The sequence below is a fragment of the Colobus angolensis genome, unplaced genomic scaffold (genome assembly GCF_000951035.1).
Source record: "Colobus angolensis palliatus isolate OR3802 unplaced genomic scaffold, Cang.pa_1.0 Scaffold58, whole genome shotgun sequence".
Lineage (NCBI taxonomy): Eukaryota > Metazoa > Chordata > Mammalia > Primates > Cercopithecidae > Colobus > Colobus angolensis.
Genome location: NW_012119376.1, coordinates 599847 through 627050, shown reverse-complemented (window position 1 = coordinate 627050; position 27204 = coordinate 599847). Strand labels below are relative to the sequence as shown.

The window sequence follows — 27204 nt, the reverse complement described above, 5'->3', positions numbered from 1 at the left end:
TACTGTGATTGGGGAAGGGGCCCCATGATTGGAGCCGAGCCCCAGGCTAAGTGATTGACAGTCCCACAAAATGATTGACAGCCGCATAAAATCTAATTGGAGCAGAAAAGGAAATCTCCAAAGGAAAGGATAATATTCCTTCAATAAGAGAAGAAAGATGCTGGGCACAGGCAAGACAACAGGTACCCTTTAGGATTCCTACTCAACTGCTAAGGCTCAGTTCAGTTGTCACTTCTTGGTACTGCCCATTCCTGTCCTTTCTATTGGGTTATGTGTCTCTCTCCTGGCTTATGTTACATTTTGGCTGTGCTGGTGTACCCTATTAATTTATAATTGTCTATCTATGTATTGGTCTTTCTGTGAGACAGTGAGCTCTTTGAAGATAAGCACTGCGGCCTATCCCATTTGCATATCCTGCTTTGCAGCAGATAATGGAAGTTCCAGGAATGTTTTCAATAAAGAATGAATGAAGACAATCACAAAATGGCAGCCAGTCCTCTTGAGTTAAGAGAAAGGGGAAAGGAACATAATAAAAGTAAAAAGTACCAGATTTGGTGTAAATGCTTTATATTAACTAACTCATTTGATTCTCACAACACTTGCAGGAGGTATTATTCTTTCTACTTTACAGGTAGGAAGCTAAAGGTTAAGTTCCACAAACTTACATGGCTAATAGCCTTCAATATCATAATGAGCACTTAGGTAACTTATATCTAGACCAGTTCGCTTTCAGCTACGCTTGCTTTCTTCCCCTGCCTCCTCCCCTCTTCTTCTGGTTAACAATGAACTCATGTAACATAGGAATCTTCTTTTCACTTCTTAATAATTCGGACATTTTCCCCCAATAGATGGTTTTATTTTACCTAAAGGTATTCCCTGATCTGCTTTGTGTCTTTCATTTGCTTCTTTGTAAAATCAGAGGGTTGATGGAAAGACTCTGTAAAATCTTTTTCAGCAACAACATTATAAAATTATACAAATTAAATTAAGCCAAGAAAAATTTACAAGTAGGATAAACTCAGCGTAGACCGTGTTTTGTTCAGGTTTACCCCGAAGGTGGTGCTCTGGGTTTCCTACCCTCCACCTGCATCTCTTCCTTCTCTTTTTGGGGCTTCCTTTATTCTCCCATTTAGATCAATCAGTTGCTCTTTTCTGCCCAACAACTTAGTGCTTTTATTTTGCCCTTCTTTGGATTCCACATTTCAGCTCCCATATTCTCAGTATTACTGTCCTCCTTGTCCTCTCATCATTAGACTTTCTCTTCAGAGACTTATTTCCTCAGAACTGGGCCACGCTTCCTACTACCTGTGCAGGTTAAATTGCCAGCAATAGTCCTAGGGTGTTAACAATTGTAGGTAACCTCCTGGGTGGTCTGAATAGAATGAAACACTTGAATTCAAATAGATAAAGATAATCATGGGTATTTCACAATTATGATTGATCCAGTATGGATTTCTTTTTTTTGGCAGGGTAATTTCTCGACCCCTCCAATCATCCAAAGTGGCCTACTTGAGGCCAGCCCCCCCAGAGCACAGGGGCTCAAAGTGTGGCTCCTTGGCCATCCTGATCTAAACCTAAGGAGTTGCATGTTAAACCTGCAACTTCCTGGGCCCCACCAGACCTACTCAATCAGAATTTTTCTGGGGAATGGTGGTCAATCTGAATTTAAAATATATTCTCTGGGTAATTCATGAGTGCACTAATTTGTAAGGAACTCAGCCTTTGTGCTACTTATTTTCTAAAAGTTTCATGTGCTATTATTTTTTGTTTCTTTAATTCTATTACAAAAATTTATTTATATGATAAAATTTTATCAACCTGCACAAATACTAGATGTTTGACTGAAGAATTTACCAATACTCAGCAAAAATCCAGTATCTATTACACACAAGCTCCAGATTTATACTTTTTTCACCTGAAAAATGTAAGAAAGGCTAAATTCTCTAACCTTTCCTCCTCTCTTAAATGCTTATATGTGGGACTTTAATCATAGTCAATACTAAAGGTAAAGCTAAGGGAGTGTCTTGATTTTTTTATACATTGTGTATTTTCCCATGTCTCTACTGTTTAAAGAGAAACCGCATTTATACAGTCTTGCACAAAGTTTAGTGGCAAATGTTTTCTTTTTCGCTATTATATTAGGATGCAGTTCCCTGTATATGAACAATATTTATGTGAATCATGTCTATATACACTATACACACATATACATATATCTTTATATATGAATCTATATGTACACTACTCATATCATAATTTTCTCCTTTGTCACAGGCTTTCTCTCCTCCAGTGAACTAACTCTGTTTTCCTTAATTTTCACCGTTCTATAGTGACTGCAGGGCAATTCTGACTTTGGGTTAACAGTAGACCCAGGGCCACATTCCTATCATTCTTTCCAGATGTTCTACAGTGAGCTGATCTTTGGGATGAGCAGACAAAACCCCACTGGGCATCCTCCTTGCAGGCAGGCCCATTACCTCAGAGGCCTGTCTCCACCGTGCCTCACCTAGATTCTCTGGATATAAAGGAAGATCCCACTGTGCTGTATGGAAATAAAGCCCTCTGTGGTCAAGATCGCCCACCAAATGTGGTTTCCCTACCAAATAAAGAAAGTGTTGGGGGACAGGACCAGCACAGGACCAGCTTGAGATCTCTTGATCGTTCCATCAATAAGAATTCCTCCCTCTCACCTTCCCTCCCTCCCTCCTTCCCTTCCTTCCTCTTCCTTTCCTCCCTCTCTCCTTTTATTTCTCTCTTTCTCTCTTTCTTTCTTTCTGACAGAGTCTTGCTCTGTCACCCAGGCTGGAGTATAGTGGTGCCATCTTGGCTCACTGCAACCTCCGCCCCGGGGTTTAAGCAATTTTCATGCATCAGCCTCCTGAGTAGCTGGGATTACAGGCATGGGCCACCATGCCCAGCTAATTTTTGTATTTTTAGAGAGACAGAGTTTCTCCATGTTGGCCAGGCTGATCTCGAACTCCTGACCTCAGATGATCCACCTGCCTCGACCTCCCAAAGTGCTGGGATCACAGGCATGAGCCACTGCACCCAGTTAACAAGAATTTCTTTAGCCTCTTTTGCTCATTATCTACAAAGAGCATCAGTCTCTGCCTGGAGAGAAGGAAGGGCTAGAAACAGGGCACAGGTCCCCAGGTAAAACTGGCTGTAAGCCACCGTGGCTGATATGCAGGGCAGGTCACTCCTGCACAGAAGGTGGCTGTTGGCCTCATGTTCCATCTCTTACAGGAGTTGAGGAAGCTCGACTAAACATCTCCTCAGAGCTTACAATACCAGAAATCATAGGACCCTAAACATGTTTCTCAAAATTTTTGAGCTCAAATGATGTATTAAAGTACTTTGTAAATTGTGAAGTGCGTCACAAATTTTAAGTGACAACATCCTCAAACACTTCAATGTGCCCTTATTATCTATTTTGAAGGAGAAAGTCTGAGTTTCATCAACTCAACCAGGATACAGTGAGTGAGAAGCAACTTTTGGTGTCTGCAAAATGATGTGTTAAAAAAACCTGGGGGCCTGGCGGCGGCTCATGCCTGTAATCCCAGCACTTTGGGAGGCCAAGGCGGGCGGATCACGAGGTCAGGAGATTGAGACCATCCTGGCTAACACGGCGAAATCCCGTCTCTACTGAAAATACAAAAAATTAGCCGGGCGTGGTGACGGGCGCCTGTAGTCCCAGCTACTAGAGAGGCTGAGGCAGGAGAATGGCGAGAACCCGGGAGGCGGAGCTTGCAGTGTGCGAGATCGCGCTACTGCACTGCAGCTTGGGCAACAGAGAAAGACTGTCAAAAAATTAAAAACAAACAAACAAACAAACAAACCCTCTATGTGACTATACTCACCTAGCACTTGATCTGTTCTTTTCTTACGGCATTTATCTCCCGGATCTTGTATATACTTACTTCTTTACATGCCTTATCTCACCTACTACATTCCAAGTTCTTTAAGGGTAAGATCACTATCAGATTTATCTTTGCATTATCCATAGAACCAGCAGACCTGACAGCCATAAACTGATGCTTGTTAAATGAATGAATGAAGTGAATGAGTAAAATCATACCCATTTCAAGTTAATCCTTTGGATTTTATTTGGCTTATACGTAGAAACTCATCAAAAGGAAGGAAGCAGTCCTATAAACCTTATAAGGAAGAGTCTCTTTTGGGAATCTCCTACCTGCTCCCTCCCTGAAGACTTAGGGATGGATGGGGGAACCTTTCACTAAAACAAAAGGCGAGTAAACTGTTTCTGAAAATTCCTTTAAGGCCCCTAGTGGCTTAATCTTTACTGCCGCGTAAATTTACTTAAGTATTAAGCCAGCAATAAGCCGACGCTCGAGTATCAACCATGCTTTTCTCTGTTAATACGAACTAGGAACTCAGGTTGTTGTTTTCTTTCCCCTCCCACGTGTGCTGATCGTGTAAAACAATCACAGGAACACACGAGCAATGAAATGTGTAAATAAGAAAAACGCACACACATCACGAGCTCATTTCTTCCCAGATAGTTTTTGGTCAATCTCTCAAGCTTCCCCATGTGCGTTTGTGTGTGCATATTGGAAAACAGAAAAATAAGGTCAGCACAAACACTACTTGTAATACAAACTAATGTAAGAGAAAACTTCTTTGTTAATATTAAAAACGACACTAGAGAAATAATGTAAAATAAAGGTGCGGTTGGAATTAGGGTTAAAAAAAATCAGCAACGTCAGCAAACTGAGATGGGGTGAGTTGGAAGGCAGACTGGAATTTATCTCTTAAAAAAAAATCGCCCTAACTAGAGACCTGTTTGCCTAGGGGGACGTGACTCACATTTTCAGATAATCTGAATAAGGGGAATTGTGTCTGCTCGAGGCATCCATTCTGGCTTCGGTCTCCGGACTCCCGGCTCCCGGCACGCACGGTTCACACTGGAGCGCGCGCCCCAGGCCAGCCAAGCGCCGAGCCTGGCTGCTGCGGGCTGGGAGGGTGCGCAGGGCCGGCGCTGATTGACGGGGAGCGCGGTCAGGTGACTTGGGGCGCCAAGTTCCCGATACGGTGACCACGGTCACTGCCGAGGCCCGGCCGACGCTGACCCTGGAGCGTAGTGGGGCTGATCTCCCGGAACAAAGTTGCTGGGCCGGCGGCGGCCGGGCGAGAGCGCGGAGGGGGAGCCGGAGCGCTGCAGAGGCGCGGGCCGGAGGGCTGGCGCTGATCTGCTCCCTTCTCCTCGGGAGAGCGGACCCCCGGATGCCCGGGGGCGAGCCTGTTCCCGGGGAGTGGGGGCGGCAACGCGCGACCCAGCGGTCCTGCGCCCCACCCTCCCTCCTCCTGCTCCTGCGCTGGGCTCCAACAAAGGGGCAGGCCCGCAGCCGAGAGGAGGAGGAGGAGCCGGAGGAGCGAGGCGTCCTCGCGCACAAAGTTGTGGAGTCGTTTTTCCTCGGAGGAGGGAAGCGGGCAGGAGCAGCCGGCCGCGGGATTTCTCCCGCCGAGGGGCGAGGAGGAGCCTCTGGCTCTAGAAGCCGATTGGGGGATCACGAGGAGCGGCGCCCCCCTTCTTTTGGGTCATTTCTGCAGACGGAAAACTCTGTAGCGTTTGGCAAACTTGGTGCCTGCGCGCCCGTTCCAGGTTTGCGCTTTGACTGTTTTGTTTTTGGCGGAACTACCAGGCAGGAAGATTGCACAAGTAAAGGGCGTTTTCAGTCGGGTGTCAGTTTCTTTTTCTTTCTTGCTTTCTTTCTTTTTCTTTCTTTTTTTTTCTTTAATTTCTGATCTTGTCTGCTTCTCCACGTTTTATTTTTTAAAAAAATACATCGCACCACCAAACTCACACTCGCACACACCCCCGCGATTACTCCGTCTCAAACTCCTAGAGGAACCCTTGGCCAGCTCGGGGTGCGGCGGTGGCGGCCGGCAGGCGAGGCGGCCCGCGGGCACCAGGTAAGACCATGCATTATTGAAGCCTCGGGCTGGTAATGTGACTGCAGCCCCCGAGGGAATGGGGCGGGGACCGGGAGGAGGATGGCTTTCTGCGGTTCTTGCGCGTGGGATCGGCGTCCCGAGCTCCTTCCCAAGTCCCAGAGTCGAAGATGGGAGTAACTTTTGCGTGCCCTTTCCTCGGGGCCTCAGTTTAGCTTCCCGCGGTGCGAGAGAGAATGCCGGAGGCGTGGAGAGCTGGGGATCCGTACTAGTTGTGAACGATTCAAACTTCTCTGACCGGCTCTGTACTGCCTCCCTGCTCCCCAATCCTCCTCCCCGCCGGGGTGACATGGTCGCCCTCCGTGCATCGCGTGGTGCAGGGCGCTGGGCCAGTGATTTGCAAGAAGGGACGTGGCCTCTTAGGAGAGTCTGTCACAGACACCCGGGCCCGGGGAAGGCGGGGCTCCGGCGGTGTCCACAGGAGAGGTGGGCAGAGGGTGACTGTGTGGTCGGCGGCCAGCAAAGCGCTTCCCAGCTAGCCGCCCGGCGGGGAGAATGCTTGACCTCTGGGTGGTTGCTGCTCCCAAGGGTGGGACTCCGGAGAGTGTGGCGCGATCGCCAAGCTCCCTGCCAGCGGCCCTGGAGAGGCTGAGGGGACAGGAGGAGGGGGGCGCCCCATTGGTGTGTAGTCCGGCGCAGTCGCCGGCTGCCCTTTTCCGGACTCTGGGGATCTCTTGCTGCAGCTGACAAGGTAATTCATGCCCCCTTTCGGCCCGGGGTCCGAGACTCTGGTTGCTCAAGGCCACTTAAAGCACCAACTGAAGGCTGTGCAACTTTTAGATCGCAGGTTGTTCAAAGGGATTTTTTTTCTCCAAGCCTCAGATTACGAAAGGGACTCATTCCAGTGCGTTTTTCAAGGAGGAGGGAGAAAACGTTGGCCGACCTCCCAGAGAGCCATGGGACCAGCACTTTGTTTTACAATGAACTGCAGAGCCCGGGTTCTAACTCCACGGCCCCGCTCTCTGAGGTGTGCAGGACAGGGCCTCCTCTTTCCCAGCCTTCAGATCACCTGGATCACCAGGGCCTTGCTGGCCAGTTCCCCATGCCGCGGTTGGGAGGGTCAGTGCAGCGGTCGCGGCGGCCAGAGCGCACGGAGCGCTGGGGAGGCCGGATTCCCTAGGTCTGATCCGGCGCTCCCGGCCTCCCTACCGGGCGGCAGCGACAGCATCCATTCCTTTGTAAATTGCGCCGGCCTCAGGAAGTCGATCTGGGTCCTCCCGGTTCGTTGGCGGTGGGCGTGGGAGACGCAGCCTGCAGATAGCTCAGGGTTAGGGGAGAGCTGGAGGAATGCGAAGCTTGTGGGTACTTCTGCGGTGACGGCCAGGGTTGACGTGGAACCATTCCCCGCCCCTTTTATCAGCCTTTATGGGACCGATGAGACAACACTTTAACTCTCCTTTGGGTGTTTTCCTAAAATTTATTGGCCTTGTAAACAGTATTAATCACACTAGTATTAACCTTCCCTGGAGCCCTTTTTTTTGGTAAATGGTAGTTCTTGGCACTCACCATTTTCTTTTACTGTGTTTCAAGCAGAGCAGCAAACTCTTGTCCGCTTGGCTTCCTTTTCTACTTTCTCGAGCATTCCTAGGTTTTGGTTCCTAGAGTAAATTAATGAATAGTGTTTGCATTTACACAGCATTTCCATCATAATGCACACTGTTGGATATATATGTGCTATATACGTAAAATATAGTACAAAATAAAAATTATATACATATATTCATTGTGTAATTCCTTACTCTTAAAAAATTAAAACATTAGTTTTGTCTTTAAGGCCATCACCTTATGTTTATTTTTTAAACACCTTATGTTTATTTCATACACTCTTGCCTTGTGGTCCATATGACAGCCCGAAGCATTCTGAAGGGAGAGTTAGTGAATATCGATTTGACTGGATCGGTTTCAGTAAGAACATCTGGCTAAACTTTACAGAATATCATTTTGCGGGAAGGGAAATCTAGGGCAGAGGTAACAATAAATTGCATTTATGTAGGGCTTAAAGCTTCTAAAGCAACATCTCATTCATTGATTCTCAGTTTCTCACCTAGCCTTCAGTGAAGATGGTGTTCCCTCCATTTTATAGGTGTGGAAGAGGAGAGTCACACTGGGATACATTGTTCGTGGTGAAACTTTGATTCTGTCTCCTGAAAACCAAAGATGCTGCATTTGGCAATTAGAAGGTGTCATCCTCTGCCTTAAGTTTACTCAAATTCCTCTGGCCATTAATGGCAACAAGTAACCTCAGTGGCTATCAGTATTTAAATAGCCTTCTGTTATTCTTCTTTCTCCCCATTTTCCCCAGTACTCTGATCACCTTTTCTGCTGTATCTTTGGCAACCTGTAAGGGCTTTTCATTATCAAGAAGAGAAAATTTGAAAAATCACCTCGAGGAGAGTGTCAAGTGAAACATTATAGTGAAGAAATATTACTGATAATGTGCAAATGGAATATAGTAGTGTGTAAACAGTTTACTTTTCTCTTTTATGGGTGAATAAAGGCTTTGGGAAGCATAGAAGTGGAGATCTTGGCTAAGACCAATTGTGAAGAAAAGCATTAAACTTACCACTCCAAAGTGATACACTGTAGATCTTTCCAGGAAAGAGAATTTTTCCTTGGGCAAACTTAATTTTCCATAATAAACTTTTAGAGACATTCTTCTGAACAAAGTTTTTGGTTCTTGAATATAATAAAATACACTTAAGAATTTAGCAAATCCTTTATAGTTATGTAGTTGAATGAAAGAATGTAATCACATAATAATCCATAAATGTTTAGCAATAGTAGAGCCTATAAAAAATGAAAAAAGTTTCTTAGACTCTCATAAAATCTGTCAGATTGATGATCCAATCCTTTATATCCAATTCTCTCTCTCTTTTTTTTGAGATGGAGTCTCACGCACTGGGTCGTCAAGGCTGGAGTGCAGTGGCAGTGATCTCGGCTCACTGCAACCTCCACCTCCTGAATTCAACCAATTTCCCTGCCTCAGCCTCCTGAGTAGCTGGGATTGCAGGTGTTTGCCACCATGCCTAGCTAATTTTTATATTTTTAGTAGAGACAGGGTTTCGCCATGTTAGCCAGACTGGTCTCAAACTCCTGATCTCAAGTGTTAGCCGGGTTGGTCTTCAACTCTGGACCTCAAGTCTTCTAAAGAGCTGGGATTACAGGCATGAGCCACCATGCTGAGCCCAACTCTCTTTTTGTCATCTCTGCTTATGTAACTCAGAGGCACCTCAAGCTCTGCAAGTCCAAACCACATTGATGATTCCTTTCTCCCAGCCCACTATCCTCAGTGTTCTCCAGCTCAATGACTCACACTTCACCTAATTGCCGAAGCCAAAACTGGGGAGTCATTTTGCACATTTTGCACATTGGATATGAATCTCTCATATCCAATCAGTTCCCAAATCCTATTGACTTCCTTTGATATCTAAATATCCCACATATTCACTCATTTCTTTACATCTATTCTTGTTTAGACCACAATTGTTTCCTGCCTATAATATTACAATAGAAAGAATAGCACATCTTTTTATTTTATTCTTTTAAATTTTTATTTACATGCAGTAGAGACAAGGTCTCACCATGTTGCCTAGGCTGGTCTCAAACTTCTGGGCTCAAGTAATCCTCTTGCTTCAGCTCCCCAAATTACTGTGATTACAGGTGTGAGCTACCTCGCCTAGCCCCAGATGCCCTTAAACTAGTTTTCCCACTTACTTTATTTATTTATTTTTTTTTGAGATGGAATTTCACTCTTGTCACCCAGGCTGGAGAGTAATAGCGCAATTTTGGCTCACTATAACCTCCGCCTCCTGGATTCAAGTGATTCTCCTGCCTCAGCCTCCCAAGTAGCTGGGATTACAGGCACCCACCACCACACCCAGCTAATTTTTGTATTTTTTTTTTAGTGGAGACGGGGTTTCACCATGTTGGCCAGGCTGGTCTCGAACTCCTGAAGTCAGGTGATCCACCTGCCTTGGCCTCCCAAAGTGCTGGGATTAGAGGCGTGAGCCACCGTGCCTGGCCTAGTTTTCCCACTTATTTTACAATATTTGCTGCATCTTTCTGCCTGTCTGTGTGTATATGCATATATACATCTACATACATATATCAAACTAAATATATATGTATCAATATAGACAGATATATGCTATTCTGTTTGAACTTAAGTTAAAGATGCCATCACACTTCATTGCTAAATATTTCACCATGTCTCTTACAAAGACATTCTCCTGCTACAATATCATTAACTAATGTTAAAGAAATTTAACATTGATACAATAATATTTTCTATTACATAGTCCAAATTCATCATCTGAGATTTTTCAAATGATCCTCAAAATGTTTTATGTTAAAATTCTGAATTCAATCAAAGATTACATTTGGTTGTCATGTCTGTTTAGTCTCCTTTAATTCACAAAGTTCCCCCTCTCCCAGGTAATTTTGGTTTTCAAGACACTGACAGTTTTGAAGAGACCAGGCCATTTGTTTTGAAAACTAGCCACAGTCTAGATTTGTCTGCTTATGAGAAGATTCATGTTCAACATCTTGGCAAGGATATTGTGTAGATGATGTGGTAATTTTCCATTGAATTGCATGATGCCCCATGACTGGTTATGTTAATTTTGATCACTTGATTAAGGTTAGGAATTTTTCCCCAACATATTACTATGAAAACAATCTCAGACATACAGAAGAGTTGCAAGACATTTTCATTCAATATTCATATACCCATGGCCTAGGTTCCTTAATTAGCATTTTGCTCTATTCTGCCATAGTCTTCACTGGTTCCCCACATATTACCATGGTCTGCCTACAAGCCATGATTTTTCTTTTTTTTCTTTTCTTTTTTTTTTTTTGAGATGGAGTCTCACTCTTGTTGCCCAGGGTGGAGTGCAGTGGCATGATCTCAGCTCACTGCAACTTCCACCTCTCAGGTTCAAGCAGTTCTCCTGAATTAGCCTCCTGAGTAGCTGGGATTACAGGTGCACACCACCATGCCTGGCTAAGTTTTTTTGGTATTTTTAGTAAAGACGGAGTTTCACCATGCTGGCCAGGCTGGTCTTGAACTCCTGACCTCGTGATCCACCCGCCTCGGTCTCCCAAAGTGCTGGGATTACAGGCGTGAGCCACCGCGCCCGGCCCTTGATGATCTTCTAAAAAGGCCAATTTGACAATGTTGGTTCCCTCTTTCAAACCATCTACTGGCTCCCCATTGCTCTTCAGATAAAGACACAAACCCTTAACCTGTTCTCCATGGTCCTGTCCCTGGTCCTGCCCAGCTTCCTCACCTGGTTCAACAGGTACATTTGTCTCTTGGCTGTCTTCCTTCCAGAAACACTGGCTTGTGCTCCACTCTTTGCTCCATGGTTCTTTCTACCACTTTGCATGGGAAGCTCTTACCTTTTCTCTTTGTGTTTCCCTTTTTGGCTAATTAAATTCTTGTCATCTTTAAAGGCTTGGCTCAAATGTCTCTTCAAGAAAGCCTTCTCTAATTGCCCAGGACAGGTCAGATTCCTCTGCTGTATGCTCTTAGTACTTAGTAGAATATGCTTCTCCTATGCTTCTCCTTTGTATGATTTGTAGTCTATCAGTATTGTAATGAAATAATTCAGTGTATAATTAATTGCTTAGTGTGTGTAAGCTCCATAATGGCAGAGGTTATGTCTCTTGTTGATAGTCATAACCCCATTCCCTGGCTCAGTGCTTTATACGTGATAGGCACTCAATATTTGGTGAATGAATAGTTACGATACATAAGTGTATATAAAAGATATAAATATGTTTTTTCAAGTCAGTACTTTCCCTTTTCCTTTTAGGTATTGATGTCAAGCTGAACCATCGTAGGAAGTTGAAAGTCTTAGAAAGAGGACTTGGTAAAGTTTTTGGATTATCTTGAAACTCAGGCAAGATGGCCAAGTATGGAGAACATGAAGCCAGTGCTGACAATGGGCAGAACGAATTCAGTGATATCATTAAGTCCAGATCTGGTAGGTAAAGGAAGCTCAAGACAGTTATGGGTTTTTATGTATTAAGAAAACCTATATTTCTTGTATTGCTTTGCATTGTTCTTGCAAGCACTTCTTGGAGGTGAAGTTCTTTTGAGAAACTGAATTCTGACAAATGACTATAATTTTGTAAACGGTATATGTAAAAGGTATAATATCTCTGAGTGTCCTATCCTTTCTTAACAGAATTTTGTCTCACTGTATGTCGACTGGCATTGCTTAGTGAAACTGCTGCTTGTAGCTAAAGGTTGTTCATTTGGAAGACTACTCCATTAAAACAAAATTTAACTGAACATTCTTCTTTCTATTTTTTGGAAAATGAAGGGATTATATGCTTAATGTAGGAAGTGCCACAGTTTCTGGCAGGAAGGATCCTTTCACAGTTTGATTTCATTACCATATATCCTCACCCCCATCCCTGTTGGTAGCCATTGATAGGCCAACAGGTGTCCTACCTTGAAACATCTTATGAGCCTTCTCAAGGTAAAATTTTCACCTAGGTAATCTAATAAACCAGACTCAGATTCATGGTTTTCACATGAACAGTTAAATTGGGGTCCTCAGGATACCATCCCCTCCTCCAATCTTTTTATATAACTGAGTGCTTTTTGACTCTGGCTGTACAGATGAATCAACTGGGGAGTTTTAAAAAACGCAGATGCATTGGCTCCATTCCAGACCCATTGAAGAAAAATTTCTGTATTTTTAAAAAGCTTCAAATATGATTCTGAGACAAACTCAAGGGGGAGATATTTTTGAACAGGCAGAACACTTCTCAGCTTTGAAAATTACACAGAACTCCACCCTGAGTGTGAACACTATACTTAAGTAACTTTGAAAAGTTACTTTGAGGTATAAAATTACATCCAGTGTCACTTTAAAGACAAAAAAGGAACTCAAAGCCTGTATTTGCTGTGTGAACCATCTTTATGTTATGTTAGGAGCTTACTTCTTATTATGTGAAACTGTAGAAATACACAGTGAAAAGAAGATCTAAATTAACTATCTTAGAATACACATTTTCCTCCATGATACCTGTGTTGATTGATTGATAAAGATTTTAGTTATTATAGATTTGGCTGTAAATATGTAGCAACTGTTGAATAGCTTGATGGGTCTTTTGAAGGTATAGCTTAATATCTTGTTTTAAAATATGCTTTGAGGATGTTCTCTTCCTGTAAAGTTCTTTTGGTTTTAAATGTTTTAGTGGTATAAAAATGTAAGGGGTTATTAATATCTTCTTAGGAGTACAGAATACATATTCAGACATATGTAAATATAACAGAGGAAAATGGAAGAGAGACGATTTAATGTCTCCATACTTGCTATTTTCCATCATTTGTGAGGAAGTATATTCCTAAATAGTTTTCTGAGTCAACCTTCATTCTAGTAAGACCTTTGATATTTATAACTTGTACTTTAGCCATGTCCCTAAAAGAGTAATTATCTAATTTCAGAAATACTCTGTATATATATTGAACATATAAACTCCCAAACTATTTAAATTTAAAATTATCTTTTAAAAAGGCTGACAAACCTCAAATATTGCTGGAGAACAGTTTGGCAAAAATGGTAACATGTTTTTAACACATGCATACCAATTAACTGAGTAATTCTATTTCTAGAGTTTTTCCCTAGGCGATACATAAAAGGGTATACTCAAGAAATTGATCACAGTATCATTTATAATAGAAAACATTGTAAACACCATGAAAATCTAATATTAGGAATTGGTTAGATCATTATTTCCCAAAGTATTTTGAAAAGATCAAAAGTTCTAGGATTGTAAATGTGTAATTCACAAAAGGATGTTATAGTCAAATAGCTTTGGGAAATAGGTGTTTAAACCTATTCTGTTTCTTTAGCACATCTGAACAGATCATACATGATCCCCGTAGAGCTCACTAAATTAGGTTATGTCCATAAAATAGAAGATTAAGCATTCATAAAAAGTGATACAGTTGTGTGTGTTTGTGCATGTGTGTGTGCATGAACATAGAAATGTGTTCTTGATATAGTAGGTAAACAAGTATGTATTATATGAAGTTGTTTTTGTGAAAAATATTTTTTAAAAAATTAGTGAAGTATACAATAAATGTTAATAGTGGTCATCTTGGTGTTTGAGATTATTACTATTTTTTCTGATGATTTATATTTTCTAAAGTTCTTCAATGAACCCACATTACTAAGTTCTTATATTTTTAAAGATTATCAAATTGCTTAGGATGTTTAGATGCCAAGGTTATGACTATTACTTTTTTTGTGGTGGCGTCTACTTCAAAACACATTGAAAATATGTTGTTACATAGCTCAGATACGAATCACATTCTTTTGGCTGAATTATGTTGCAAAAGCCAGTAGATAAATTTGGATTTGAATGAGCCCATTAGCCCCAATCTGGCTTCCTCTCAGGGACTTTTTTTGATTCTTTTAATGCAGATGCTTAGTATAAAGAGGTAGTATTTCATGGTACTCCAAAATTTACATATTTTAAGGGATTTTTAGTTTAGATTAAGTCATAGGAATTGTCTACGTATAATATATGTATTTTAAAGATCCTCTGTGTACATACTCTATGCCAAATTTGTTGCTTTTCCATTTTTTAAAAGGGAACACTTTCCTGTAGGAAAATTTTGATCCTCATCTGCTCTTCCTCATCTGCTTTCTTTTTTGGGAGGAAATTGGATGAGAGTGGGGAGATGGAGAATGTGATTTCCGCTGTCCAGATCCTTGAGTTTGGACAATCCAAAAGCCTGGCATAATAAAATTGCCATAATAAAAATATATATGCATTTTATGTTAAATTATTGATTTTTTTATTGCCCTCACTTAGTATTACTTTGTTTCATGCCATTTGTGAATATTATAATTTTTTTAATTTTATAATTTTAAAGCCATTCCCACCATCTAAACAACTAGAAAGTTATCAAGGGTAGGTAATGAAGTAGTTTCAAAATACAAAGCCATGTATTTATTTATGGTTGTAGTATACTTGCCTTGGGCTTGGGTGAGTTTTAGAAAGGAACTGGAAAGAATTTGATCTATAATGATCAAGGATTTGGTGTTGGGTAAAAGTAGACTTGCCTTTCTCTAACTTAAAGGCACATATGCCAAGTTCATCATCAAGGACTATATTATTAACAGCCTTAATTAGTAGGCTTCAGAAAGCTCAACAAGTTAGTAAATATTTTGAAACAATAGGCCAAGAGTAAGAATTTTTAAAAAGTGAAATTTATTACCTCTAGAGTATGTGATGCAGAAACTTCTGCTGGGAACATATTAAACATGAAATAATAAAATGGTTTGGGATGCATATGCAATTGAAGAATATCCTCACTGCTATTTCATTCAATAATTAACATACATTAAACCTAGTAACATAGAATAAGTCATCCTTTTCTGTTGCTGTCAGTGTTGTTGTGGTTTTAGTCCAGAGCACCATAGAAAGAGTAGACCTCAGGGCTAAGGACAGTGTGTCAGCTGGCTCCATGTGGAGTTCTTGACAGTTTGGGATTATAGACCCTCAGTTGGGAAAGAACTATTTGAGGAATGAAATAGTTGGGCAAGCTTCACATTTTTCGATAATTCAATGTGTACTTTAAGAGACCTTGGGCTGGAAACCTGCGTGTACTAATTTTATCATTTCTTCCTTTGCATTTTCTCTTCTTATCTAATCCTAGGGTCTAATTGTTGAGGGAAACTTAGAGGCCCTATAACCCAGCCATGCCTGTGATGTGCTCACCTAGTCTCTGTTTGCACACCTCCAATGATGGCGTCTCACTGGTGATGATGATGATGACGATTCTAGCAACTTGTACTTATTGAACACATTCTGTGTGCAGATGTGGTGCTAACAGTTTAATCCTCACAACCACCATTTTACAGATGATAAATGTGAGCCATACTGAAGTGATTTGTGGCACTGGCCTTCTTTCCATTTCTCCAAAGGCCCAGTGTGTCTGCCCCAGGGCCTTTGCACATCTCTCTTCTTCCATCTTTGCCTGGCTGGTTCCTTCTTGTCATTTAGATGTAGGCCTAATGTCACCTCTTCTGAGATCTTCCTTGCTGACTTTAGAAAGTAGCTCTCACAGTCACTCTTGACTGCATCACTGTATTTGCGTGCCCTGTGTTGTTCTTACCACTTTCTGGCACCTTTTCTTGTACTATGTGTTCATCAATAGACTTCCCACTAGAACAGGGGTCCCCAACCCCCAGGGCCTGGACTGGTGCCAGTCGGTTGCCTGTTAGGAACCAGGTGGCACAGCAGGAGGTGAGTGGTGGCTGAGCAAGCACTACTGCCTGAGCTCTGCCTCCTGTCAGGTCAGTGGCAGCATTAGATTCTCATAGGAGCGAGACCCTGTGGTGAACTGTACATGCGAGGGATCTAGGTTGCATGCTCCTTATGAGAATCTAATGCCTGATGATCTGAGGTGGAATAGTTTCATCCCAAAACCATTCCCCTCATCCCTTGGAAAAATTGTCTTCCATGAAACTGGTCCCTGGTGCCAAAAAGGTTGGGGACTGCTGCACTGTAATTAACTCCCCGAGAGCAGGGACCAATACTTCCCTGGTACTGAGCCGAATGCCTAGCTCATAATAGGTGAGCAATAAATGTTTCTTCAATGATAAAGGCTATGGAGTCTGGAAGTGCCAGAGCTGGCATTTAAACTCAGATGATCTGACTCTAGAAACCCTGCATTTGACCTCTATGGAGTGCCCAATCTCCTAATTCACAAGGCGTTTTATTCCATTGCTGCTGGGTGATTCTTTTTCATTTTGTGCCTAATTCTGTCCCTTACACATTTTGCACTGTATTAATTGTATTCATACAGCTCTTCTATCTCTTTTTTTGTAGTTTTCAGGGGTGGGACCCTGGGCTGTGAGGTAGAGCTCCTCTGGACCCCAGGTTAGCATCTCAGAGCCCTGTCAAGGGAAGGCCAATTGTAAGAGACACAGCTTACTGCTTCTGGCCAGTTGCAGCCTTTCTTGATTTTTGGCTCTAGTCTCTGTCATTCTCTGTGGAGTTAGCAAAGGGGAAAATACCAGAGGACAAATAGTCCTTTGGGTGGAAGATAGAGAAATGGATAATGCGTTTCTGATGTGAATTCCTTTTTCTCTTTTCTTCTGACTACTGCTCAAGGCTTTTAACTGGCTGAAGTTAAAAAAAAAAAAAAAAGGTAGTGAATTTCAGAAGGACTGACATTTGGCACAGTATAGGTCCTGGTCCGATGCCCAGATAGGTATCTGTGGTAATGAAAGGGTTGATTGAGGAGTGTGGGGGAAGGAAGCAAAGAGACACCAGTGAAATAAAAATGAAACAAATTATTAAATATGAAATATTATACCTGGTTACATTTATAGCAAGCCTCCTGAAAATCTGCTATGTTTGGAAAGTAAAATTGATAATAAGATTCAGTTTTATGAAAATTCTGAGGAGGATTACCTTATTTGTTTATCTTTCTGAGACCTTTCTTGAGGAAAGACAGTGGTTAAGTTGTATTTAGGCAGTCATCGGTCTGTTTCTTTCTTTTACATTTAAAGCAATATCTGTGAGGGGATTTTTCTAAACAGCTCAAGGGACTATGAAACAATAGTTCATTTTTTGTTTCTCCTGAAGCTTTCCTTGGCTGGAATACCGGTGCTTTGAAGGGAGGTTTTTGAGCAGGTTTTTTTTTTTCCGTGAGCCCTGGGGATTTGTAGTGATAGACAATAACCCTGATGGAAATTCAACTCTGGCAGAGGAGGGCAGCTATTCTTGTCCTGCTTGTAAAAATATTCTCCATGTTGTTACCTCATTATGCTGAAGTAGTGCAATCATGAGAAAGTTTTTTGTATTAATGTGATTCTCATGACCTGTTACTATGGTTGTGAAACTTTTAGAGGAGATCCATTCACGACTGGAAAATGTGAATTGCTGAGGATGATTCTAAGCAAAGGAAGTACATTAATTATATAGACAGAACAGAGAACTTAATTTTATTGAACCTTATTTGAACCCAGATGTTTGAACTAGATGCTGATATGATGATTTTCTGGGAACAAGTCAACATGCAAGACCATTTGAGCAGTTGTAAATATTAGTTAAAATTTAATCTAAAGCAATGGAGAAAGGGTACTCTGCTCAAGTGGTTTCAGGTGCATTGGCTGGATTTTTTTTCTCCCTTTAAATTGTGTGGAGGCATAGACATTTACTATGTTATATTATTATCTTTGTATATGCCTTAACTGTTTAATAATAAATAAACTTAATTCAATATTTGAAATATGAGGCAGTATGAGTTCTTAATATATACTTACTCTCGAGATGATGGCTTGTGGACTGAGAAATTGAAACCAGGTCCCAGTCCTTTCACTTTTACTTCCTGTGACACTGACTAGATTTGCACATGTCAATTCCAGGAAGCAGGCGAAGTTTCCAGTATCCATGTGGTTCTCCAATCTTTGCGTTTGTGCCTTTAAACAACCAAATACCTGAGGTTTATTTATATCCCGTGGGATTCTTCTATCAGAAGCACATTCTCTTGGCCTGGTTAATAAGGGAAATGTCTGTGTATGCGCATCTGGCAGCTAAGATTAAGGTTTATGGTGGTATAACCTCACCATCACTTTTAAGAAATTAAGTTTAAAAAAAATGCAGATCTGTCTTTCATAGCAGTGGAGTTCAACAACACATAGAGCATAAGAGTCACATTTTTTGTGTGAACATTTTCATAAGAGCCTTTTTTGGTAGGTGGATGGGTGGCTACTTACATTCAGTTCAATCCTTTTAACATTTAATTGTGGAACAAAATCTTTTTTCAAAATGTAGAAAAAAGCGTATAATGGCATTTCTGATGTAGCAGAGGAATCCAATAAAAAATATAACTTTGTGTCTCTAAAGTGATACTGCTTTGAAATTAACACATCTGTATAATTTCAAAAGTATGATCTCTTTAGATCTTTTTCTTTAATTTCATAGTCTTGATATTTGCAAATTTCTTCAACTCCATTCTCTAATTAAGATTTTGGTATACAATATTTATGTTCAAAAGATTTTTGAATGCAGGAAATAGCATTTTTGATGTTGATACTAATTGATTTGTTCACTTGCCCCTCAAAGGCTATGTGTGAGTCATGTTATTTAACATTGATCAATATGTAGATTTATGCACATGCTTTTATTTTGAAAACTAGGTTTTGAGCTTCTTACATATGGTGTTCCTAATTCAAACTTTATGTCAGAACCACCCTTCTGGAGCTAGGCTCAATTATACGGGGTGGGGTCCCAGCATCTGGAGTTTTAACAAGTTCTGTGGGCTATTCTTTTTAGTGCTCTTAATTTATAAACAAGGAAGGCCGGTTTACAAGTCATAGAACCAAAGTGAAAGTGATCTACATTTTAGAGGAGCAAGGAAAGCTACAATGTTTATTATTTCTACTTATAAACACTTTTCTTTAAATAATTTGAAAAGAGAATAGATTTCATGATGTTGGACATTTTTTTCTTTTACAGTGTATTTTGAAGAGTTTGGGTTGTGTTGCGTGAAGTTAAAACTGAGAAAAGTGGGTCAGGAGAGTGATGAAACCTGGTGTGTTTATTATTTTGGCCCATTGAACCAGAAGATGATACCAATATATCTAGTGCCGACATATTTCTCCACTGAGCTCCTTAGTCATTGGTGCAGTGTGTATTTAAGATCTTCTTGGCCGGGCGCGGTGGCTCAAGCCTGTAATCCCAGCACTTTGGGAGGCCGAGACGGGCGGATCACGAGGTCAGGAGATCGAGACCATCCTGGCTAACACGGTGAAACCCCGTCTCTACTAAAAAATACAAAAAGCTAGCCGGGCGAGGTGGCTGGCGCCTGTAGTCCCAGCTACTCGGGAGGCTGAGGCAGGAGAATGCCTTAAACCCGGGAAGCGGAGCTTGCAGTGAGCTGAGATCCGGCCACTGCACTCCAGCCCGGGCGACAGAGCGAGACTCTGTCTCAAAAAAAAAAAAAAAAAAAAAGATCTTCTTGCTGTGAGCCTAACATCACATCTTAAACTCTTTTCCTGGGTAATGCATCAGCTTCGAGTCTGCTCATGCATTCATTATAAAAATGTATTGTGTATATTTGCTAATACATTATTTCAAAGATAGATGTGTTTTTGAGTCATGGCGGGAAAAAATATCCTCACATTCATCCTCTATGCTAGTTTTCTTACCTTCTTTAGGATTAGAGAAATGTATTACATATGTATTAATATTTGTCTCCCTGTTTTTTAATTCTAAATAGGTGACATGGTTAATATAACTATGCTTGCTTTTGAAATAATTTGCCTACCATTCTTTAAAATGAGTGAATTTTAAAAGATGAATAGTGATTTTTATGTGAAGATGAATTAAAGAGTTAAGTGACTTATAGACCAGCATAGCATTTTCCCTATGGATTTGTAAAAACAGCCCAGAAGTCTTGTGATTTTTTTTTTTTTTTTTTGAGCCGTCATCTTCCTCTTGCTCTTTCGCCCAGGCTGGAGTGCAGTGGCACCATCTCAGCTCACTGCAACCTCCGCCTCCTAGGGTCAAGTGAGTCTCCCACCTCAGTTGCACGAGTAGCTGGGACTACAGGCATGTGTCACCATGCCTGGCTCATTTTTGTTTTTTTAGTAGAGATGGGGTTTCACCATGTTGGCCAGGCGGGTCTCGAACTTCTGACCTCAAGTGATCTACACACCTCAGCCTCTCAAAGTGCTGAATTACAGGCATGAACCATGGTTCCTGGCCTCTTATGATATCCTTATATTCAGTTAACCAAACTAAATCAAGCCAAATAACAAACCCCAAACCTTTTATAGACCTTGGGTTATTTGTAGATCTTTGGGGTTATTTACCTGTCTTTTGAGCTTTAATCTTTTACCTCTTTGAAGATACAGGAAGGGATCTTTATTTCTTCATGGATAAAATAACCTTCAGAGTGACTTGAGATACATAACTGCTTCTTCATATATCATTGTGTGGTATTTGAGATCACATCTCAAAATTCAATGAGACCTGCTCCTCAGGCAGTTTTAAGATTAAGGATCAAAAAGGGAGCCACTGGAAAGGTATGAACGGGCTGGTAATCTATATTAGAACAGAGACTTTGGTGCAGAGGTTGGCCATGTTCAAGTGTGAGTAGGTTTTCATGAAACAGGAGGAAGCCTTTTCAGATTTATTTGAAACTAAGAAACTGCAAAACAAAACTAATAAAATCTACCCCCAAGCAAATAGACTTTAAAACAACATTTAGCCCTAAGTTGTATATGACCAATTTCTTAAAGTGATTGTTATATTGCCAGTTTTGAAATTATATTATCTTTTAAAATTTAAAATGTAAATATTATCTCAGAGGTGGGAGGATGAATCTCCATCTTATTTAGCATTAAAGGCTCCTGGCCTTACCCCAAAGCCCAGCTTTTGCGGGGGTTCATAAATAAAACTGTGTGTGCTCTAGTTTACTCTGTTACCTCATCTAGTTCCTTTAGGTGATTAGAAAATGCCATACTACCGCATATAAAAAATGTTTATTTTTGTGTTTTTACATGTGATATCAATGGCCAGTTCTATAATGTTAACATATCAGACCCTTAATTATATATTAACTCCCATTTTGATAGTTTGTATAGAAAAATCAGAGTTGACTTGAATTATTTCAACTTGCATGCGCTTTTTCAAGATATGTAACCTGTTGTAAATTAGAAGAGTGTTGGTGTTTTCGGAACACATACATAGGCTTGCTGTTTCAGGGCAGCCTTGTTGGGCATTTGGTGTCAGACATATCTTATTGTGAGGGCCTTGGCATCATGGCAGATTGCTCAGAGAGGGGGACTCTCTGCATATATGTCTAAGGGAGACATTTAGTAAAGTCTATGCCTTTCTTTCTTTCTTTCTTTCTTTTCTTATTTTTCTTATTTTTTTTTTTTGAGACAGGGTCTTGCAGTCTTGCTCCATTGCCCAGGCTAGAGTGCAGTGGCTCAATTTCAGCCCACTGCGACCTCCGCCTCTCGGGTTCAAGTGATTCTCCTGCCTCAGCCTCCCAAGTAGCTGGAATTATAGGTGCCTGCCACCACGCCTGGCTACTTTTTGTATTTTTAGTAGAAATGGGGTTTCACCATGTTGCTGAGGCTGGTCCTGAGCTCCTAACCTCAAGTGATCTGCCTGCCTCGGCCTTCCAAAATGTTGGATTACAGTCGTGAGCCACTGCTCGCAGCCACCATCCTACTTTCTAACAGCACTGCCCCACCCTCCCCCTCGCCCCAAAAACCACCATGAAGGAGGCAGAGGGCACCAGGTGAAGACTGCCCATGGTCCTTTTCTTACCTCTGTGACTTTGCTTTTTTTGTGTTCTGGGCTTGATTGTTCTCCTTCTCCCTGCGCCCCTAGTTTTGCAACCTCCATCTTTAAAACATCAGCATCAGTGCCACCAAGTGTTCTACTCTCTCTGCTCTCTCCATGCCAGAATCAATCTTTCCCACATGTTCACTCTTCATTTCTGTTTGTGGCCCTTCTGGCTTGTGTATGTCTATATGTCTTTTTTCATCTGACTTTCTGATGCTAGCCTTTAGCTTAGTCTCCCCCCACACAGTAAGTGCTTAATAAAGACTTGTGGCCATGTGCAGTGGCTCATGCCTGTAATCCCAGCACTTTGGGAGGCCAAAGTGGACGGATCATCTGAGGTCAGGAGTTCGAGACCAGCCTGGCCAACATGCTGAAACCTCGTCTCTACTAAAAATACAAAAATTAGCCAGGCGTGGTGGCACTCATCTGTAATCCCAGATACTTGGAAGGCTGAGGCAGGAGAATCACTTGAACCGGGAGGCGGAGGTTGCAGTGAGATGAGATTGTGCCACTGCACTCCAGCCTGGGCAACAGAGTGAGACTCTGTCAAAAAAAAAAAAAAAAAAAAAGACTTGCTATACCTTTTAATGGTTTTAAAAAAAGTACGCTTGCTTACATACATACCTCATTCATTCAGCAAATTGTTATTGGTCATTCATTGTTAGATGCTGGGCTCAGAGATAAACAAAACCCACCTCTGTTCTTAAGATGCTCTCAGGCTAGCTGGGAAGAAAGACATCAATAAACATCCCCACACAAACCAGGGAAACACGGAGGGAGGAAGGATAGGTTCTTGCTTTGGTTGGAATGAGGACAGGTTTGAGTAAGAGAGCGTGAAAGAGGCAAGGAATTTAAGGTGTGTCTTGAAGGATGTGTAAGAGGCAGCCCTGTGGACAATGTGGGAAGAACATTGCAGATTGATGGGAAAAGAGCAAGGCGTTTGAAGTCTGTCCCTGGTAACTGAGTGTGGCTGGGGTAATGGGGATGATGGGAGAAGCTGGGGTGAGGTTTCAAAAGCCCTTTTGAAGCAGGGTTTATTTGATCTTTCCCTGTAAGAAGCCACTACAGGATTTTAGGTGAGTTAATGAATGGCTCAGAACTGTTTTTCAGAAAGATAATTTGGCTGGCAATAGGAAAGATAAATTTGGAAGGTAGCAGAGTTAGGGGAAGGCAGGGAATGGGTAAGAGTTGTGAAAAAAATTGAGGTTAAGGAGTATAAGGACTTGGACAGGGAGTAGGGGAAAGGATGTGAAAAGTGGTTAGCAGTTAGTAACAGTGTGTGCAAAGCCTCAATGTAAACTTCGCCTTTGTGGGATCTGTTAGTTAGTAACAGTATGTAGAAAGCCTCTAGGTACATTTCACCTTTGTGGGACTTGTTAGTAGCAGTATCTGTAAAGCCTCAATGTAAACTTCACCTTGGTGGGATTTGCTTTATGTTTTCAATCAGGTACATAGTTTTTCCAATCCTACTGTAATTCAAATTTTCAACACTTTCAGTTATTAGCTTTTCCTTTAGAATTACTTTTCTTAACTTGATCAATTTCTTAACTATTTACAGTTACTTCTACTTCTTACTGAAGTTGACTACTGCTGTTCTTCTCACAGTACCTCTTGGTCAGTTTATATAGGGAACTTCAAATTCAGTTCAGTTGCAGTAGGATCTGTATTTTTTTTCTGTATATATTCTGAAAGAAGGGTCACGCTTTAGGAAAAAGTTGATGAAAAGGAGAAAAGAGATGGTTTATTCATGTCTATGCAGTATACTATAATAGTTCTTTGAAAAAGTAGCAAAGAAATATAATATTAATCTCATCTTAAAGTGAAGGTAAAACTCTCACACAGCTAAGAGAAAATCTGTATACTAAAAGAGTTTGGAAAACTACTTCAGAGGAACTTTAATTGAAGGGTAGTCTAATGTGATGCTGTGAAGATAGTGTCATCCTCTATTACTAATTTCAGCTTCAACAAATAGGATAGAATAAATGCAAATTAAAAATAAATTGGAGCAGATGTTGAGAAATATCTTACATTTTAGGGAACAATTAAGTGGTAGAAAGGCCCTGGAGTTCAATTAATAAAGCTGGGATGCTCAGAAATTATAATAATTCAGGTAACAGATGCTTTTCTTAATGTGATGCTCTGCTGTGGAGGTTTTGGGAATAGAAGAAAGAAGAGGCTGTTATTGTCGTATTGTTTGTAAGTTCATCTTTCTTTACAGTCAGTGGATAACTAAAATCTAGTATATGTGCTGGTATTTCAGAAATGGTGGTTCCCTTAACCCTCAAGAAAAAGCAAAAGTTCTCATTTGTGAACTCTCGCAAACATTCTTGGGTTGTCTCTTGGTGGTACTCAAGTTTTTGCTTTGGCCAGTAAGAGACTTTTGCATAGTACTTTGTTGCCTTGCCTCTACAACGTGTTAGGCTTGTGGATTGGCACATGGTGACTGAGACACAGTTCCAGTTGTCAAGTGTCTGTCACCTAGAAAGGGCAGGTACACAGGAATTTAAGAAAACAGATTAAACAGGCAGTTGCACAGTTGTAAAAGTAAAAACAGCACAGATTGCTGTGTGAGCTCTCAGGAGGGGTACCTGACATCCCAGGGCTTCAGGCAGGGCATCTTGGAAGAGTGAATATCTGAGCTGAGATCTGAAAGAATGAGTGGGATTGTGAGGAGGCTGTTAAGGCAGAGGGAGTTGATGGCAAGAGGTTTGAAGGTAAGAATTGCGGGTTTTTCAATATGGCTAAAGCAGGATGCTGGAGAATGAAGCTGAGACCAGTTAATGAAGAGTGTTATAAACCATCTTTAGGAATTTGGATTGTATCCTAAGCATAATGGTGAATCTTTGGCAGGGCTTTAAAATTAAAAAAAAAAAATTATTTATGTATTTATCTTCTTTAAAATCCTGAAGTTTTCAATCTAAAAAAATATACAGGAAATGATATATCAGATATGCTGGTGCCCTCATTTGAAATTTGTCAGCTGTTAATATTTTGACTTTTTTTTTTTTTGGAACAGAGTTTTGCTCTTGTTGCCCAGGCTGGAGTGCAATGGCCCGATCTCGGCTCACTACAACCTCTACCTTCTGGGTTCAAACAATTCTCGTGCCTCAGCCACCCGAGTAGCTGGGATTACAGGCATATGCTGTCATGCCCAGCTAATTTTTTTTGTATTTTTCATGGAGACGTGGTTTCACCATGTTGGTCAGGCTAGTAATATTTTTACATACTTGATTTAGGTTGTATTTTAAAGAGCTAATTATGTCAGCATAGATAAATCTTAAAAATAATTTGACTACAAACGAAAATCAGACTGCACAAAGTATTGAATGGTACTATATATAAAGCTCATATACCTGCGGAAATTATTCTGCAGTGTTTATGTGTTCATATTATAAATATATAGCAAAATATAAAAATTTTATGGAAATTATAAACACTAGATTTCTTTAGACATAGTGAGAGAGGAAGTTCTTCAGTTTTTTCTGTAATATTTAATTCCTCAATGAAAATAGAAATAGAATCTTAAACTAATATGAAATAATGCTGACTTGTGAACTGGGTGATGATTGTCTTAAGCCCAGTGCCTTGGAAGTAGAATTTGAGACAGAGATTTGTGTGCACTTGAGAACAATTCCTGTTAATGAAAGAAATGAGGGAAGAAGGATTGGGCCAGGGAAGGGAAGAAGGATGCCCCTTCAGAGATTTCCCAACTTGAGGCAATGTTGTTGAGCCTTGGGACCTTTGCCTTGACCGGTAGGCTTTAGGCTGACCCTAGGAAGGAGGTGAGGTGAAAATCTGGGCAAGGCAACTTGGTCAAGGGCAGTTCCTGGAGGGATGCTCAGCTATGAGCCCTCAGCTGCTGGGGGAATGAATTTGTGCATTGCCCTGCCTGAAAGGCAGATCTGGATCAGGGATTCACTACAGTCATGGACCTTGTACCATTTTATTTTGCCTATTATTGTCTATTTGTATGTCTGAAAAATATGACATATTAAATCAAAAAAGCTTCCAATTTCTAGGAGCAGTACTCACCAAACTACTCCCCGACACACACATACCCCACACCCTGCACACACTACACACCACAAACCGTAGCTGTAATATCAGGTTACATACTTTCTGTTTTATTTTCCCTTTTCTCTGTGTTTTTGGTTACTTGAGATGGCCTCCTCTGTCTCACTCCTTGTTTAGGAAGGCCTTGTTGCCTCTGAAAGGTTGTGACAGAGGGCTGATCTGATCAGATTTGCTCTTTTGAGTGGTGCTCTAGAAGCCACGTGGAGCATGAGTGGTGTGGGGTGGGTGCTGGATGAGGCAAGGCTGGGGTTCTGGAGGATCTATGGGTGGGTGTCACAGTCAGAGGGTAAGAGGCATTGAAGCCAAAACTGATTGTGAGGTAGCTGGGAAGGAGGAGGGGGAGAGTTTGGAAGCTTTAGGTAGGAGGCAGACCTGATAGGACGTGGTGGTGGTCTTCCAATGATGGGTAGTGGATGGGATGGAGAGAGAAGCCTAGTTTTTGACTTTAACACTCGCAAACGAAGTCTTTCTTTCTAGGTTTTGTGGAGAGGGCAGTGCATAAGGGGTTAGTAAGTGAAGTTCTAGATTGAGTTTTGAGGTGCTCAGAGATATCTGGGAAAAAATATGTAATATATATATTTCTCTTACATTTATGAGAGTGGCTTGGGCTGGGATCTGCCCTTGAAAACTGGCAGCTGGAGTCTTGAGTACTTTCCTCAGTCATTTTTTGAGCTCTTTGCAAGATAATGTTAAAAATTCAAGAGGCCGGATGCGGTGGCTCATGCCTGGAATCCCAGCACTTTGAAAGGCGGAGGCGGGTGGATCACCTGAGGTCAGGAGTTCAAGACCAGCCTGGCCAACATGGTGAAACCCTGT

At 41.4% G+C, this 27204-nt stretch overlaps 1 protein-coding gene across 1 annotated transcript in view; it reads left to right on the top strand.

Annotated features, from left to right (window-relative positions):
* The first annotated feature begins 5378 nt into the window (after positions 1–5378).
* The window catches only part of UTRN (utrophin), a 608259-nt gene continuing 586433 nt past the window's right edge, over positions 5379–27204 (top strand). Inside the window, exons 1-2 of the mRNA XM_011962010.1 lie at positions 5379–5934; positions 11790–11960. Coding sequence (XP_011817400.1) covers positions 11882–11960 — 79 coding nt within the window. The 5' untranslated portion in view covers positions 5379–5934; positions 11790–11881. The remainder of the gene's footprint in view (positions 5935–11789; positions 11961–27204) is intronic.